Source organism: Falco rusticolus, chromosome 4, assembly GCF_015220075.1.
Source record: "Falco rusticolus isolate bFalRus1 chromosome 4, bFalRus1.pri, whole genome shotgun sequence".
Classification (NCBI taxonomy): domain Eukaryota; kingdom Metazoa; phylum Chordata; class Aves; order Falconiformes; family Falconidae; genus Falco; species Falco rusticolus.
In genome coordinates, this window is record NC_051190.1 from 43,310,647 (window position 1) to 43,329,325 (window position 18,679).

Below are 18,679 nucleotides of genomic sequence, written 5' to 3' on the forward strand. Positions count from 1 at the left end.
ATTAAAAAAGAAATTAAGTAGCTGACATTCACATCTAATATTGCAATATTGTACAGAGAAAAGTAGTAATTATTTTCTAGGCTGATGACCTCAGCGAACTTATATTTTCTAGAGATGCAATTAGAATCTTTTTTACCTTGCCACAGTGAAATTATCTGGAGGCAAAAGCCGAGCAAGTTGAATAAAGATATGATTAAGAGAAGCACAGAATCCACACCACTGTGCATAATAGAGCAGCAAGACATTCTGAAAAATGAAATGGAGAAGAGTTTGATTATCTGTTGTAGTTAATCTGCAGTAAGGGAGGACTAGTCTTCACAACATCACCAACTTGGACCCCTTAAATTGTGAAAGGAAGCTATATCCTAATGTTAATAAACCTTATTATGTGTTACTTACTGACGCCCTCTGTCTACTGAATTAACACACAAAAACTCTGGGCATTCTCTTTCCATAAAGACAAAACGAAGAGGATTATTTAGATTATTTAGGAATCATCCCTAAAATGGTGAAAATGCACCAAACTTCACTACACTTCCCAAAATTCTTTTGTAATCTTAAATCCCTATGCATCTAACAATGACCGTGTACTTAACATGGGAGGGGAAGATGGTGTCTAGACTTCTGCTTTTTGTGTCTAACTAGCAAAGCAGGCATTAGGGCTGCTGAAAACCAGTTATTGGAGATGCATACCTTCACTGAAAAGGTCTGGAAAACAATGGATATTAATTCTTACTATCACATATTTAAGGAATCAAAGTAATTAACTACTCTTTTGGACGACATCTTAGAAAAAGCAATTTCATGGCATGCAGTTGGAAAACTTTTACCTGTCAGAGTTTTGGTTTTCCTTCTGTGTGCTTTCAAATAATGCCTTAGGTTTAAAAGCTTCTAATTTTTTTCCCCGTTATATCGACTCTGTAATAATTCTAAACTTTTTTAAAGTGTTTAAAGAAATGAAAATATTATAGAGAAAAAAAAAGCTGTGGCATATTTATTCCCTTTGAGGTATGAAACACAGAAATCAGAATGTTCTTCAGTGTCACCTCAAACCCTACGTATTGAGCATGCGCTCCTGCTACAGTGGCAGAAAGGAAAATGAAAAAAAAAAACCACCAAGTCACAGGCACTTCTCTTTAAAAAAAATTAAAATCTGTATTTCAATCACACAGGAAAAAAATCCCACACCTTCTCCTCCCACAAAAACCCAAAAACCAAACACCCCAAAACCAAACAAACCTTGAACAGCTGCACTGACTTTTTGATTATTTTAACACTAGAAGAGCTTTTGCAGATTTACTTAAGATCCCACTCTTCCCAATTCCTTTTAAAAAAAAACACTTTTGAATTGTTACAAAGTAACATGTTTTATGTTACAAATAAGCAAAGCACATCGATGTCAAAAAAGCAGGAGAGGCACACACCCCACCCCACCAGGAGTCTGAGCCATGATTTACAAGAAACTTTTTCAGTAATGGTGTACCTTTCCACTCGAAAACACTGTATCGTGAAAGGTATTAGTAGTCACTTCAGTGATTACACGCTGTTCAGGAAAATGGACTGAAGAGTCATCAACAAGATGCCTTTTCAAAGGACTGTAGAGAATACTGAAATTTTTTATGAAGTTCTCTGAAACAAGATTGATATATAACAAAAGTTATTTCAGTTTCACAAATATATGATTTTGGCAGGTTTTACTTTGAAATTCAGAAGAACTTACAGAGAAAATACAAATTCAAACTTGCTTTCATTAATTTTTGACAGTTTGGTTATCAACTCTTGAGTAACCACCACTGATACAAAAACACAATGAGATTTCACTTTTTTGTCTTGTTCATTACAGTTGTCTTTTCACTTGCCACACTAATCTTCTTTCTACTCTTATTCAATGTACTATAATAATAATTCTCTACACTCCTAATCTAAGTATACACCTAGTAAGTAATAAAAGTATCCTCTCATCTCATTTTTCACTTTCTACATGGCATTGAAGTATTTGGCCCTTATCTTGAAGGCTCCACTTCTATTTGCATTTATTCTTTCATTTGTAATTATTTTCCCTGTAATTATCCTTTTGCTTTAGATCTTTTAAAGACTGTGCTATTCCCATGCCAATATGACCAGCCAGCTTTTACTTACCAGTGACCACCTTCATTCAACTTTCTCCTTAGTATTAAGGTATTTAACAAGCAGCTGGCCAGTGGTAAACATTGAAAACAAGCTCCAAAGCTCTCAACTACTTTCAGCTACACTGCTCTGAGCCTGGGCCATATTCTCTAAAATACTGTCAGGTACTGACTGTGTCCTCCTTTTCAATTTAGATAGAGAAATACTATTCTATGCATTATAAAATAAGAGCGTTCAACAACCAAGACATAGTATCAAACACATTAATTATTTGATCGAACAGAAACATCTTGTGCTGGTATTTCCAGTCCAAAAACTAGGCCCAAGTAAAACTGGCACTTTAGTACATACATATGAAATACCGTATCATCGTTTATCTCTGAAATGCAAGCAGCCATACATTTCATTTTATATTTACTATTTAGCATTTCAATAAATTCTCACACCAGATCAAATTTTTCTTTCTAGATCTGCAGATTTGGAATATCTATGTATGATTGAGTAATAACTGAAAGGAGGGGGCTAATTAAAAGACATACTTCTGAATTTTAGAAGCCATCTGTAAAAACTGAAACCTGTTAGAGGTATTAAACACAAATCTATTTCACTATTTTAAAATGTCAAAAGTTAAAAGGCTTAAGGAAGCAAAATAATTTTTTTTAAAAACCCACACACCCAAACATAAATCACAACAACTCCTTACAAAATACGTAGAAGCAAAAAATTTTCCCAAAGTTCAAATGACTTGGTATAGAAATACACTGTTACTCAGCAGAGAAACCTTCATGATGCTCAGGAAATCCTGTGACCCCAAAAAAGTTTGACAGGAAGTACTGCTAGCAGAAAGGGGAAGGAAATGTGTATCTCGTCACTCTGATCTTATTTTCCTGAGCATCCTTTTATAGTCACTGGGGTTTTTGTTTTTCCAGAGTGTTCTTCTGGGGGGGGTGGGGCTGGCATGCAGGCAGGACACAGGACTGGAGAGGATCCTTAACAAGAACATGACTATTTGTACTATGTTGTGCATGCTTTTGTGCTTATAGATTTATGGCAAAATATAAATGTAATTAATGCTATAAGAACTATATTGATACACCTTCTTGAACAATTTATTTTAATAGTGTGTTTACCTGAATTTACTTCCATGTTTACTTACACTGCTAGACATTAAAAAAACCCCTGCATTTTCTGCAGGTAGACTCCAACTTCATCATAATAGGTAAATGCATGTGGTTGGGCATGTTGCGTCTTACTCGGTAACTTGCAAATAAACCAGACCTCTGATTGCTGGGTGGTTGGGGTTTTTTTGTTTGGTTTTGTGGTTTTTTTCCTCCTCCAATTCAGTCAAGAGATAGAGTATGGACAGATTTAGCAGAAATCACTTCAGAGGTCTGCCTTGAAAACACACACCCTTTTCAAAATAAGCTGAAAACAATTTATAAGTTGGTTTCAGAGGACAAGAAAAAGGGCTAGTCTTGGCTAAGTGAGTAGTATCTCACAAAATTCTGGGGTATTTTAGTACACAGAACAGCTGAGCAAACACCAACATCACCTTTAATACGCTAATGTCTTCTGTAATATCAAATGTATTAGATGCATAGTGATTTTTTTTTCCACAAGCAAGGTAGTGTAGATTTTACAAATTCTTTCAATACATCAGACAGTCAAGAATCACATGTTTTGAGGTTCACTTCTTTTGAAGCAAATTATTTTTGGTATATAAAACTTAGTACTTACATCATCTAGAACACAATTCTACTATTTGGTTAAATACTAAATAAATTAGAATAAATTACAATTTGCAATGTTGACTATGGTCTCACTTTTCATAATGGCATTAAGTTTTCTATTCATAATCTTACTTGAAAACTTAATTTTCTTATTTCAAGCATTTATACAGTGGATACCATACCTAGGGTAGATCCAACAAGTGACTGATTTTGATCCAGGACATAGTGCACTTCTTCTTTTAGGTCAACAATGGCGGCAAATTCCTTAAGATGAGTAGATCTTGAAGCTCCTAGTCTCTCTGCATATATCCAAAAAAGATTTGAATCCAGCAGATAAAGATTCAAGGTTTTGTTGGTCCTGCAGCTCAGACCAGTGATGTTAGTGCCACTAATATGAAGGTCAGGAATAAAACAATTCCTATCCTCAATGTGAGGAATAGAATGCTGGGTGTTATCTTTCTTCCCATGGGAAGAAAACGCTACTTTGGGGGTCTGAAAGATGGTCTTCTCAGAACTAATGAAACTTAAAAAATGCCTGTTTACCGTCCTGCAACATGCAGTGTAATAGCTAAAGGGACTGTAGAAACTTAAGAAATTGCTGCATTCTATGGTATTTGATATAACTTGAAAAAAGGTATGTTCCTGGAGGTAGAAAGAGTCCAAAGCTGCTTCTATCTCTAAAAAATTACAGTGTGGCACATGGACTTTATTTGGTTTGACACCAAGTGTCTGGTTAATGCAAAGCTCACAAACATTGTGAGTTCTAGATATTGAATGCCACTGTGGAAGCACCACTGTGTTACAGCATGGGTACTTGGTTATTGAAAATGTTTCTGATAATTCCAAATGTGCATCTGGTACAGAGGAATCAAAAGCTGGTGAATCAGTGTCTTCTACGTGTTGAGGGTCTGGCTCAGCTGCCTGGCTTTTATTACAGTTGTGGTATTCCAAGGCCACTTTGGTAATCTAGAGAGGGAAGAAAAAAAATACAAAAGGCAAGATTAACTGTGTACAGTTCACTCAAATGCGGGTATCTGTTGCAGGTTTAACTATATATGCAATTAGAGATGGAGTATCAGAAACACGAAGTCGGCTACTCTCCTTTTTTCTTAGAAAAAATTACAGGAGGCTCTGACTTGACAACATTAGATTCTCAGATATTGCAGCATGTAAGAATTAAATGTACAGAAGAACAAAAGAACAGTTTAAAATTTTTTTAGTCCACTACACTGACCTCAAGGTCCTCTTTGCATCATATTTATCACAGTGCAATAAAGCTACATTTTAATGTTAAATCCCATTACATGAAGCGTTAATTAGTACGGGTTCCTGAATTCCCCTTATTTTTCAATATGAGGAGAAAATAAACAAAAGCATTCCCATATGAAAAGAGAATGGAGATTATTCCTGGTATAGGTTGGTGCACAAGTTTTGTAACCATCACCAACAGTGTTGGAGAAATTTTAGTATTCTCCCAGCCATAGGAATATAGTTGTAATCCTGCAGGTGTACTTTACATATAGTAACACGTAACTCACTGGAGAAGAAAGAAAAAATGGAAAAAAAAAAAGAAAAAAGCCTTCCTCTCAGTGCAAGCATACCTGTGCTGCATCACCATTTTGTTTTTCATAACCAAGGAGAAACAAGCACTGAAAAAGGCACGTGTATGGACCATAGAAGGAATTCCCTTTCTAGGGGATAAATAACAGAACATACAAGAAAGGAAAATGAAAGTAAGTTTCCCTTCATCCTCATCTATCACATTAAACATAATCAAAACATAGAACATAACCACACTGCCTACACAAGAACACTTTGATAAGAATCATTATAATTATCAAACGGATGTTGAAGCATCACATCTAGAAGGGCTGCTGTGCCACAGGACCATCAATATTAAGATGTGGTCTATAGCAAGTTTGTTACAATCCAAGAATTTGTTGTTAGATGTTTTCACCCTGAAAACAGTCAGTTAAATACTTAGAAGAAACTTGACCCCTCGATACTACAATGTAGCCTGAAGATTTTGACTACCTACAAAGAGAAACATGAGAAGAAATCATGAACAGAAAACCAGATTTGCAGTAAGAAATCTCATTTCAGTCAGCTATCAGAAAAAAAAAAATTTGCTCTGAGAGCTTTCAACATACAACTTGACAGCCTTGTTCTTTGCAACTGCCTTACAGTCATGTGGTTTCATTGCTTGACGAAACCCACAGGATGGCTGCAGTAAACATCTCTTCCTATGGTAAACAAGTTGCATAATATCTCTCTATCAAAGTGCAGCTATACAAGATTAACTGGAATATTTTGTATCTCATTTCACATTTTGATATAGATAAATACTGTTATTTAGCAGAATGAAATCTGAAATGGAACATCTTATGTTGCACTGATTTAGTCTAAGTAGTACCTGTTACTAGAATGTTTAATCTGTGACAAGCATTCTTGAATTAAGTCTGCCAACAATAAGACAGGTTAGTAATAGAATAATCACAGTACTTTCCCAGTCTTTCCACAAACATTTCCCCAACCCTGTCTTACAGCAGTCTAGGTTTTATTGTGTCTATTTCTACTTTGGCTAAATAATTGTATCCTAAGTTATTTTCATTTTTTTCCCCATTGCTTCAGACACTGCAGTATCAATTAGGCCTCCTTGTGGAAACCACATATTCCAGGACATATGACAGTCATTCACGTATGTAAGTCAGCATTGCCACCAAAACGTGGCCCCACTTTTCATCTTCCACAGATGCTCGTTTCTTATTCCACGCTGTCCTATGTGATGACCCCTGTGCAGCTGTGTGGTATACTAAATGAGACAATGGGTTCCAGCTGAAGAATATTTTCCAGCCAAGTGAAGTTTCCCTATCTCATTTTACTGCACAGCTACACAAACTCCTGTCCTGGGCAGTTCAGAAATGAAAATAATGGCAGATAATGACAAAACTGGAAGACAACTAAGGAACACAGAGGATATAAAAATAAGATTAGTTCACAGTAGTTTTTCAACTGTTCTATATTTCAAATAACACTGTCTGGTTTAATAAAAGGTCCATTCTTCCTTGCTTAACCACCTCTGGAAAGATGGAAGGAGAGGAGAAATAGAATGAGGTGAACAAAACACCAAGTCTAAATTTAATGACACTATTCACCAAACTTCAGCGTTTCATATACCCTTTCCCTTTGAGAAATCTTTCAAATGCTCATCAGATCATACTCCAGATATTCTTGCTCTTTCACCTGAACTATTAATGTCAGCTGGAACAGAAGACCAAAGACCTGCATCTCTCACACAGCACTCACCACAGAAAGAAGGAGGTAAAGGAAAAGGTGCCTGTTCCAAACAACTGTTGACGCGAGACAAAAGTATGTTCTGTGGGATGCAAACCGGCGTAAGGCAGTTGTGATAATGTGGCTTGAGAAAAAGTGTTTTTGAATAGTTGGAACAGTGAAATAAAATGAGGCATCTTCACTATTAAACTCAGAACCCTGACTAGAGTTCTCAAGTTCTAGCATTTTTGAAGTAAAAAAAAAAAAAAAAATTATTTCACTTACTTCGTCTAAAAGAGGATGAATTTCTGCTAGGGGGTTGTAAGGTATAAATATGAGAAGTGCTGGTCCTTTCTTCAGCTCATTGTTTAGAAGAAGGCTTTTTCCACCATGTGGTCTCAGCCAGCGTATAAGCATCTCTCTATTTTCTACAGCCCACTTGCAAATGTTCTCAGCAGTATAGTTCATGATGTCACTTGGATAGATCTTGAAGGGGAAAAAAATAATTATTTGTCCTCACTTCATTTAGTAATGAATGCAGTTCTCAAATATGGCATGCTTTTGTTACTGTAATGCCTAAAACTCTCTTCCTAAATTTAATGACACTATTCAGCAAGCTTCAGCATTCCATATACCCTTCCCCTCTTGGAAATCTTTCCAAATGCTCATTAGATCATAGCAACACACATCATCTTTCAGGAAAAATGTATTATAGCAGGGAAGCTCTTCTTTCACTACATCTTTATAATCTTTACTTTTCTCCCTAGTATAAATTTTCTTTCTAAGTAAAAGAGCTCGGTCTCTAAGTTTGTATCATCACATATCTTGATTTACAGCATATTGGAAAACTTTCCCACTATTGACTCACTGTATTTACTCATTTTAAATCAGCCTTTTAAGACCCTACATCAAGACTGCATTTGAAACTGGTATTTCTTATTACTGAATGTGGGGAACAGAAATGCATAATAAAAACTGCACACAGCTTCTAGGGTCGTATTAATAAATTAAGGCAAGCTTATCTTAAATCATTTGCACAAACAGAAGTAGCTTTATGTATTTACCACTAGTTTAACGTGAAAAATCCATGTTTTCCCTATCTCAATAGACTAAAACATGTTACAATACCTGTCTTCACAGAGTTTCCACTTATAGTAGCAGTGTGGATAGGTAAGGTCTCTAGGCCAAATAGCAAATCTAAAAGTTAGTATTTGCAGTCTTAGTCTTCCAAAAATGAGGCACATGGCTTAAGAGTTACTATAGATTTACAATTAAATTGCATGATTTTTCTAATCAGTGTAATGTCATACCCTTAAACTTAAATGCAAGTTTTCACTATTCCTGCTCACTCTCTCCACAAAATCTCTTTGCCCATATCCTCATTCAAGTAGCCTTCTAATTCTGGGCCACCGAAAAAGGTAAAAAAATCTAGGAAAAAGCTTTTGTGTAGTCATTTCTGAGGTGCTTGGTGGGGGGGGGTTGGCATTTGTTGCTTTTTGGTGTTGGTTTTCTTTTGATAGAGACAAACAAATCGGATCTTACCTTCTGTTTAAAACGGCTGCTGACTGGTAGAATGAAAATGTGTATTACAGTACAAAAATAGTATTCTGTGTCATAAAGCTCTGTGAAACACTTATTCATGGTCTACTACAACAGAGCTTCAATCTCCATGTACTGTCTCACAGTCACTACAACATAATACATACAATACTCACAAGAGATGCGTTGACATGTCTGTGCAAATACACACTGCCTGAACGCACCAGCGAGATCTCCTCTGCAACATGTTTATCTGTGATCACTCCAAAGCGTATTGTTCCAAGGTAATCTGAAAGGGAAAACTTCCAGTTTTTAAACACAATTATAAACACCAAGCTTCTCTCCTGAAAGCCCCAGAAGAACATCTCCAAACCAAAAAAACTAACATTGCTGTGTAAAGGCAGAGAAATCTTACTGAATATAGCAACTGCCAATATTGATGGTGAAGTGAGGTAGAAGAAAGTTGACAAGAGAAGGCAACAAGAACAAACATATTCCTCTTATGCACTCAAGGTACAGAGAATGTTAACCTGAATTGTCCAGTTTCTTGATTTGCATATTAAATATTGTCGTGGTTTAACACAGCTAGCAACAAGCACCACGCAGCAGCCACTTGCTTGCTCCCCCTGACCCAGAGCGGTGGGTAGGAGAATCGGAAAGGAATGTAAAACTCAAGGGTTGAGATAAGAACAATTTAATAATTTAAACAGAATAAAAAGGTAAGAACAACAACAATAACAATAATAACAACAACAATTATTATAATGGAAAGGTGGTGAAAAGGATAAAATCCAAAGGAAAAGGGAGAAAGTATAACAAGTGAATCACTGTACAACTGCTCGCTACCAGATGACTGATGCCCAGCCAGTCCCCAAGCAACGATCCCCCCCCAGCTAACCCTCCAGGTTTCTATACAAAGCATGACACCCCACAGTATGGAATACCTCTGGCTGCTTCAGGGCAGCTGACCTGGCTGTGTCCCCTCCCAGTCTCTTGTGCCCCCCCAGCATTCTGGCTGGCAAGGCCAGAGAAACCAAAAAAGTCCTTGACTTACTATAAACATTACCCAGCAAAAACCAAAAACATCAGTACCTTACCAACATTGTTCTCACATCAGATCCAAAACACAGCACTGTACTAGCTACTAAGAAGAAAGTTAACTCCATCCCAGCCAAAACCAGGACAAATGGTATCAGAGATGCACCTTGCTACACATTATGGCATCTCAAAAGCCAAGATAAGATATTCGTATAAGGAAGAGGTACAAACATAGACTGTTCAGATGAAATACATTTACAGTAAATATGTATTTTAAAATACATATTATAGTATTTATATATTTATAAATATGTACACACAAAGATAGAATGCTTCTCATCTTTACGTTGCAAAAAAACCATCCCAACATATAAGTGGGCAAATTACAGAGCAAAATATAGGAGAACAGGGTCTATATCATATTCCAAGTCAGCTGCACAATAAAAATCAGGATAATGGTATCAATTTCCTTCACTTGCTGACAGGCAGAAATGTCCATAAAATGTGTTAATCTTAAAAGTTATGGAAGTTCTATCCACAACTTACAACATGTGCCCCTACCCTATACATTAATTATATACAATGTTTGCATATTTAAACACAAGTGGGTTTGTATTTTAGATGAGTAATGCAAAACAACACGGGGAGAAAGCCCTTCTCTACCATGCTACCTTGTACCAGCTCTGCAACTCCACCCAGGAAAGCTCTTTGTTGAATTTAGTTACCAAGTACTGACAGAGACAAGTTCATCCTGATGCCTCTGAACGTGGTATCTCAAGCGTTGCACAAAATACTCTTGGATTCAACTTAAATGATAGTCTGATTATGGCTCTATATGGGTTGCAGCTACACACGTAGGTTTTTGAGGAAACTGTATCTTAAGGCATCCTTGAATAGCAGCCTGTCATATACTTTATTCCGTGATGGCCGATCACATAATAAGCCTTTTATGTAAGCAAACCTCACGCTGTAATCGAAGAGTCTCATAATTAAATCAACATCAAGAAACACTCAAAAGGGATTAATTCCCAAGTTACAAGATATTACAAAAAACAACTGAAGCCCATATACATAACTCATTCACAGATGCCTTAAATAATGAAAATGAAGCTTTTACCTTTCTTTAATGAATGCAATGCTGACGTGAAGAATGTTAAATAACCAGGCGGTTGAGGTGAAGCATTGAATTCAAAATATCCTAGAACTCCAGGCTGAAATAATAAGAACTAAAGTTAGTTAAGCTATTTTCAAGTATAAGTATATGGGACACAGCAATTATTTGCCTACAGTAAAGCACAGCAGTTTTTTAAAAGACAACATTTACTGAAGAACAGTCACTTCATGCTGCAAGAAAAAATTTAATATTAAAAGACTGAACATAATCAGTTCTAAGGCTGTCATTCAAAAGCTATGTATGACAGAGGGTTTTTATGGAGGTAGATGCATGTTTCAAACCGCCTATTTCCCATGTTAGCTATTACAGTTCACTAAAAGCAATTAGTATTTTTTCACAACTACTTTATGAGTCAGTTCCAGCAGCAGCGTAAGAACCAGCAGCATCATAATGACTTCTTTTAGAATTGGAATATCAAATGTGATTTTTCAGAACAGAAGTTAAACAGCAACATTTTAATTGTTCACTGTGTTGCACATAATTAGTGACTACATATGAATTCACACGTTGTGCGTAAATACCTGAACTGCTAAGTGAACTTATCATCCCATCATTAAGCTATCAGTCACTGTACATTCTTTCAGTATATCCTGCAGGAGTCAGTGAAAGATCAGCTGCACGAAAATAAGGAAAGAGCCTCATATCCCACCTGCACATCCATAAAGCTCTTCAAATTGTCAAACAGACAATTCAGAATTTTAAAGACTCATCTCTAAATAGGCCTATGAACTTTGCCATGTATGAAGCCTGAATGGCTTCATAATAAATTTAGAAAGAGAATCTGGGAGAAGCTGACTTGGAACAGAGAGATGCACAGTCTTTAGACCTCTCCTGTTCCAGAATTTTGATTATGTTTTGGTTTAAAATTTCACAAAATATAATCCGTTAAAAATTATTAATGTTTTTTTAATGCATCACTCAAATTGGCTCAATACATTTTCAGGACAGAGTATGTGATGGAATTTGGTAATTTTGTGTTATTTGTTTCACAGTTCCACCAGTGTATACAGAAAGAACATCTGATATACAAAGAAAGGGCACTCTAGGGATTGATGTAGAACAAAAGAATCCAGACTCACCAATCACCCATTTGTGCAGCAAATATATTCCCACATAAGTATTTTAATTTGGTATTTCAGAGGCTGCTTTATTTTTGTTGAGTTTTACATATACAATTTTTATTTTTAAAACACAAACATATTTTTTACATGTTACTGTCATTAGTGATATGAAGTAGTTATTCATACCAGCCATATGAATTGAGCTAATTCAGTATGAATTAGCAATCTCAGGATGTTCACCAATAACAACTTTGCCCATTCCAACTAACAACCTGCTCTTTTTAGGCAGCAATTCTCTTTCACAAATGAATGCTAAACACAAAACCCTTGTTCATAAAGATTCCCTCTGAGGGACCCCAGGAAAATCATCAATAATAAAAATGAGTTACAAGCAATTAGTGAAATTTCTGCAATAACAACTGTCAAGCCAGAAATAAAAATATAAATAAAATAGAAATGAAAAAATACAGGAAAACAGCAGCACTCACTTTTCTTTTTTAAACTATAAACAGGTTAGTAATTAGTGTTCATCTTTTTCTTCTAGTACCAATTTAAGACAGTAAAAAGAAACAATCCCTTATAACAAACTTTTAAAGCATTCAAATGAACCAAACCAATGAGACAGGTAAGATGATCTAAATTTTAGTTTCCCATTTCCTAGGACCATTTTTTAATACCATTTCTGTACGAAGTGAATTTACAGTATCGAATAGCGAATGAAGGAAAACTCAAAAAAGTGGCAGTAAAATGAGACAAGAAGCTAAAAGTCAGACCTAGAAATATTTATAAAGTTACTAAAAAAGGTGATGTTCTGATTCTGACTGCCAGTTCTGTTGTACACCAATAACAGCTTAAGACTTCCAGATTGTGAAGAGTAAGATGTTCCTTAGAGACATGTTTGGAAAGTGTTTTTTTCAATAAGAAAAAACTGTAGTGAGACAGTATATATTAGTGCTATATACCTAATGAGTAATCTGGTTCATTAATGTCCTTTTAATGATCATCCCAGAATAGTTAAAATCTCCTCCCTGTTACAGGCTGCAATTATACATAAGAGGAAAGTGTCTAAAATGCTCTTTTTCTTCTCAAGTACTATGGATATTTTCCTGTTCCTCTGTCAGAATGAAGAGATTCACTTGCTTCACTTATGTTCATTTTAACAAAACTGAACGCTTTAGGTGCAAGCAACTAACAGGGAATCTTGCTCCGTACAACTAAGAGTCAAGCCTTACAGAAAAGGTATCGCAATGGAAATAAGAGGTTCCTGGTTTTGAATACAAATATGCTAAGAGGAGCTTGACAGCAGCAACTCCCACTTACTTTCATGCAAGAACCTCCAAACAATCAGTCACTGGTGTAGCAATAGCTACCTGCACACAGTTTATGTGGACATCTACATACAAGCTGTTATTGATGATGAGCCGCTTCCAGGCAACCATCTTCATGCAGGCAGTCAGGAATAATCAGCTGAATAGGATTTGACTTGCTGCTATATAAAGTTGGAGGATAAAATATTGCAATGTGACACAGGGATAGTTAAAAGACACAGCACGAGCACTGGTGTTGCTAGAGTGAAGCTTACTGGAGCTTTTCTGTCCATGAAAAAATTTTCAGCACCTGTCTCAAACCAAGTGTCTGTAGGAAAGGTTTTGGACCAAACTTGACTGTGTCAATAGTGAAGAGTCTCTAGCACCATCTCCTAATGAAACTCATATATGGAAATACAAAATCATTAGTTGTAGTGTAGCCTATTTCTTGCTTGGTCTCTACACCAGAGGAATGGAAAGCAATGTGTGATGCCAATTAAATCAAACACTTAATAGACTTGACAAGAATCTCAACAATTACAGAACAGCAAGTTCATGAAAATTTAAGAACTAGCAGAGATCTTCAGGTGAGTATTTTTTATTGGAGAACAGCCAGCATGGTTTTATTATTGAACCATTCCTCACATCTATCACAGTTCTTTGAAGGAACGAGCAAGCTGATCTACTCAATGCAGCATACTGTAACTCCCCAAAAGCCTACAAGAAATTACCGAACACAATGGAAGAAACCAAGGTGATAAGGAATAACACAGAAGGTCCTCTTGTAGATTGGTAGAAAAGATAGGAAACTACAGGTAGAAGTAACTGTTTTTCCAGAAAGCCAGGCAGCCAGGATGTGTACTGATGCTCACATAGTTCAGCATTTCCATGAATACTTTAGAAAAGGGATAGAAGGGTGAGGAACAAAATATGCGAAGGCTATTGGGAATCATCAAAACTACAGCTGGCTCAGAAGAGTAGCAGAAGGACAGTATTAGATGACTATGTGATGAAAGAGCCCTGAAATGTAAAGTCTAATAAATGTAAAGTAATGGGAACACAGAACAGAAAAAAATCCCACAGCTACTGATTAGCTTTTACAATTAGGTAAATGCTTTTACTACTCAATTAAGCTATTTCTATCCCAATTTGTATTTATTTGTTTTTGTTTTGGTTATAACGCATTGAGGTAAGGGAGATTGTTTGGTTGGGTTTTTTTCCAGATCCTCAGACTTGTGCAGGTAGGCAATTCCTGCCACATATCTGTAAACACAGAAAACAGCAAAAGGAAAGGAATGTGTTACCTCTGGGGAACAGAGGAACCTATATTATATACCACTGATTTTATACTGTAGAAGAAACGGTTGACTGATATTAATTAAATTTACAAGTCTGTTGATTTTCTAACTGCATTAAAAACATTGTATATCCAGAACTGAAAGCAAATTCTCACATGATCATTCAACACAGGCACCACAGTACCCCACACAAGAGCAAGCTATTAAGTCAAATCCACATATGGGTCAGATCCTACACAGCCGGTTAATGCTCAGGAAGCACTCCTACACAAATAGAGCACGGCAAGCTGACAGCATGTTAAGACACATGTCAGCTACCTCCCAGAGACACCAACTCCTCGCTCAACTCTCCCAAAGCCAGAAAAGTATAAGATCCCTGGGCACATTTAATTTTCAGAAGTGAATGAAGCTTTTTCTCTAAGTACAGAAACCGCACGTTTTCTTCCTCTGTGCCTCAGAAGGATAAGGCCATTTCTAGTAGCTGGGTTAGTCAGATGAGACATGCCAGTTTGGATTAAAATGAAACTGTTAAGTCTCTGCAGCTAAGAAAACAAAAGAAGTCTGATTATAGGTACTTACAGGTACTGTGTATCTTTGTCCTGATGTAACTTACATACTCCTATACTTTCAAAGATTTTAACTGTTTTCTAAATAGGACTTTTTTCCTTGCTCTCCAAAATTAAATTCTAATTCTTATCCAGTTCTAGTTTTGCACTAGTATCATTCCACAACCAGAAAAAAAAAAAAACAGTAACAGAAAATGCAGAAGCTTAACTTTCAAATCTTCAACCAGATTTTTTTTCACGGGGTTTGAGCTCCCTCTTGTGAGAGCAATACAGCATCCCACAATAATGATCTGCTGGAGGAATGGACACACCACCACATAACTAACTAACACCACTTGCTCTTACGTTTAGCTGGATTACGTTAATCAGTATTTCTAAGAAATAAACAGATGCTAATTAACATTTGAATACAAGATAAAATACTGCTAGATTTCAGAATCTCTTGGTGCGGTTCAACTTACAAAAAAAAAGCTTTGAAGTTTTATCTTGATACTTTATAGTACTTGTTAGTTCTTGTTAAGCATGCTAACAAGCTTAATGGATTTCAATATTCAGTTGAGTGTGGGTAGAGCTCCTGGTTTTCTTTCCTAGATGCTTCTTCTATCAAAAGCTGGCTACTAGAATTTGAACACAAGATAAAAGCACCAAAATCTTCACATATTAGGCAGAAAAGGACAACTAGGGGCTTGAAGTTGTGACTATCAGTAAATTAACAGGTCACAACAAAATGCCCTTGAAACAAGAAAAGAAGGGTGCAGTCGCTCTTTTAAGTGTGAAAACATGCACTGGACAAAGCTTCAGCTCAATGTGATGCCCTGCAAATTAATCACCCATCTACTAATAGCTCACCAGCCTACTCCAGATTGTATTATCCTATAGCTATTCATGGACAGACAAACAGAACAGTGAGGACCAAAAGCAAGTGACAGGCAACTACTCCACAACCTACTGCTTCCTTAATATGGCAGACCTTAACACCAAAGGAGGATGAAACAGCCATGGAACAGAACAGGCACTAAGTGCCTATCAGCTACAAAGAGGTTCTTTTCAACTGAAATTTTCAAGTCAGAAGTAAATACTTGTAACGTAAGTTTGTAGAACCCACTCCCTAGAAGAACACTGGACTGAAAATTAGATACTGATGATGACAAGTCCTTCAGAAAATACTCTGAGCTTCAAATCCATTAGCTGTTCAATGAAGGAATCACAGAACCCTGATCAAGAAGCAGACAGTGGTCAAAATGCCTAACGATCTATCATTTACCAACTTCTCTCCTTCCCCTTCTGCTAAAGATTAGTATTTTTAATATATAAAAGATCAAAAACCAAGGAAGACACCAGCCACAGCTCTCAAAATAGCCATCAGCTTGTGCCATACATGTAACCTACTCTATGCAAACTTTCTCACTTCTTAAACACAGGAGATTCCTCCTGGATTGTATCTTCTACAAAAGGTATAAAGTTCCCCAATTTTCATGGAAAACATTAGAAAATGTTCAGAATCCAACTGTTCAACATGATGAAATGTGCTTACTTCTGGTCTAAAACTAATTTTCCTTTGTGCCTATGTTTCCTTCTCCATCCATCTTCATAAACAATTTTCTCTGTCTTAGGTCTTCTCTGTATCTCAGCTTCTGATCCTCAGGATTTGTTTTTCTTACTGTGCTCAACTGGACTTGCACTAGCCAATGCCATGTCCCCTGAATGGATCTTACAGCATGACTTGGCTGTTATTTTTGTACCCCCTTCTCCCCCTCTTGCTTAACTTTACAGAGACAAGACAGTGAACTCCTAGTGCCACAGCTGGGGAAATAACCTTAGCCTTAAAAGACTGCGGGGCAGCAGGACAGATCACACTCTATTCTTAGTCCATTTCAGAAAAAAGAGCCAACAAACACTGAACATAAACAGAGGCTGGGCATTTGGAGCCACAGAATTTGAACCACAGGAAGGGGTGGGGCAGGGGAGTTTGAATATAGAAATAAAAACATCTGTTCCATTGCTAAGCAGTGTTTAAAAAAATATTTTCCGGTTCCCCCATAAATTTGTGTTTTGTCTTGGTCTTTTTCAAACGGAAGTGCATCTTCTACCATAAAGCAAATTTAAGCTTAATGACACTATGCTTATTAGTTACCTTTTGCAGACTACCAAGAAATAATTCACATCACAGACTAAAAACCAAGCATGATTGTTTTCAGATCTCTACAGGAGTTTTAGAATGGCAAAACTAAAGCAGTAAAAGGACAACTGAATTGCTTGTGATTACAGAAGTATCAGCATCAGACAGATACACAACTCTCTACCCCTGACTCACAGTCATCACTTAAAAACACTGGAAAACTAAACCCATTAATAGCTCCTGAGGGATAAACCGAAGCGTGAGCAGCACAGCACCCACCCATGGTAACTGGCAGTGTGCATCCCCTTATACTTGGGAGCTCTCATTTAACAGCATAGGCCATGCTCCATCCTGCAGCAGAACCAGACATTAGAACATGCGCTAATTCAAAGAGGAATTCTACTTCATTCTGAAACACCGGAAAGCCCTTCCCATGTTTTGGCCACTACTACAGCATCAATTTGTTGATCAGGTTTTCCATTCTGCTCTAATAGCTTGGGGTTTAGTAAGATTATGGTATTTCTCCATTGTGCACTACAGAAGTGAACAGTTATAAAGAGATTATAAATGGTTCTGTTGTAAACGCATTCTGTCTAATTGGAAGTTACTAATCCACTAGTATTGCTACCAATCTTGGCACCTCTGAACACAACAGACTGAAAATTAATAAAACACAACGTACTAGTGGATTAAAATCATGAAGTTACAGCATACAAAGTGGTTAGGAGCCATTATTTCAACTGATTTCACATTTGTTTTTCCTTAACAGACTTATCTTACTAGAAAGGTTTAATATTCCTTTAAAATTAAAGCAATGATTAAGTCTTTCTCACTCAAATGTTTTCCCAACTCAGACTGCAAGATTTTTGCAAATAGATTTCTCCCTTCTTTTTTGTTCATATGTAACTTTTTGGTGAGGTAACAACCTCAATTCTTGTCTCTAGATACTAAAGTACTGTAAATTCTTAGCATCACTAAACCATAAGAGTAACTATACAGGGAACCAACACTGTGAATTTGTCATTTCATATTTTTATGATTTTAACAAATGTACAGGGCACTGATTTCAGGATCCTGGAAATAAACTAGTACTTTGGAGCAGATCAAATTAAATTGTGAAACAAATCAAACTCTTTCTGAACCACAGTGGTAAAGCCAGAGAAGAGAGACAAGTACCTCATAATTTGAGAGGAAATCTAGTAATTTTGATCGAGACGAGATGTAGAGTAGTGGTGTCATCACCCGGCGAACAAACTTTTCAATATAAACAGCACTCATAGGGCCTTTGTATTCAATTGGTCCAAAACTAGTACCAAAAAAAATAATAAAACATTAAGACTTAAATTAACAATAGAGAGAGTCCCTCCTAGGGGGGTGGCAGAGATAGGAGTTACATAGACAGCATGCTCAGCCTCTAGGGAGTTGCTCTCTGTGTTAATTAACAGTG

At 36.5% G+C, this 18,679-nt stretch overlaps 1 protein-coding gene across 5 annotated transcripts in view; it reads right to left on the reverse strand.

Moving 5' to 3' along the window:
- TXNDC11 (thioredoxin domain containing 11) overlaps positions 1–18,679 on the reverse strand; it is a 41,411-nt gene that overhangs the window by 14,947 nt on the left and 7,785 nt on the right. For 4 of the 5 annotated variants that reach the window (XM_037385016.1, XM_037385015.1, XM_037385018.1 and 1 more), the window contains exons 4-10: positions 18,409–18,538; positions 10,825–10,918; positions 8,846–8,958; positions 7,416–7,616; positions 4,040–4,823; positions 1,484–1,629; positions 137–246 (exon numbers count right to left, since the gene is read on the reverse strand). In XM_037385016.1, coding sequence (XP_037240913.1) covers positions 137–246; positions 1,484–1,629; positions 4,040–4,823; positions 7,416–7,616; positions 8,846–8,958; positions 10,825–10,918; positions 18,409–18,538 — 1,578 coding nt within the window. The remainder of the gene's footprint in view (positions 1–136; positions 247–1,483; positions 1,630–4,039; positions 4,824–7,415; positions 7,617–8,845; positions 8,959–10,824; positions 10,919–18,408; positions 18,539–18,679) is intronic. The other variant, XM_037385019.1, reaches the window with a different exon arrangement.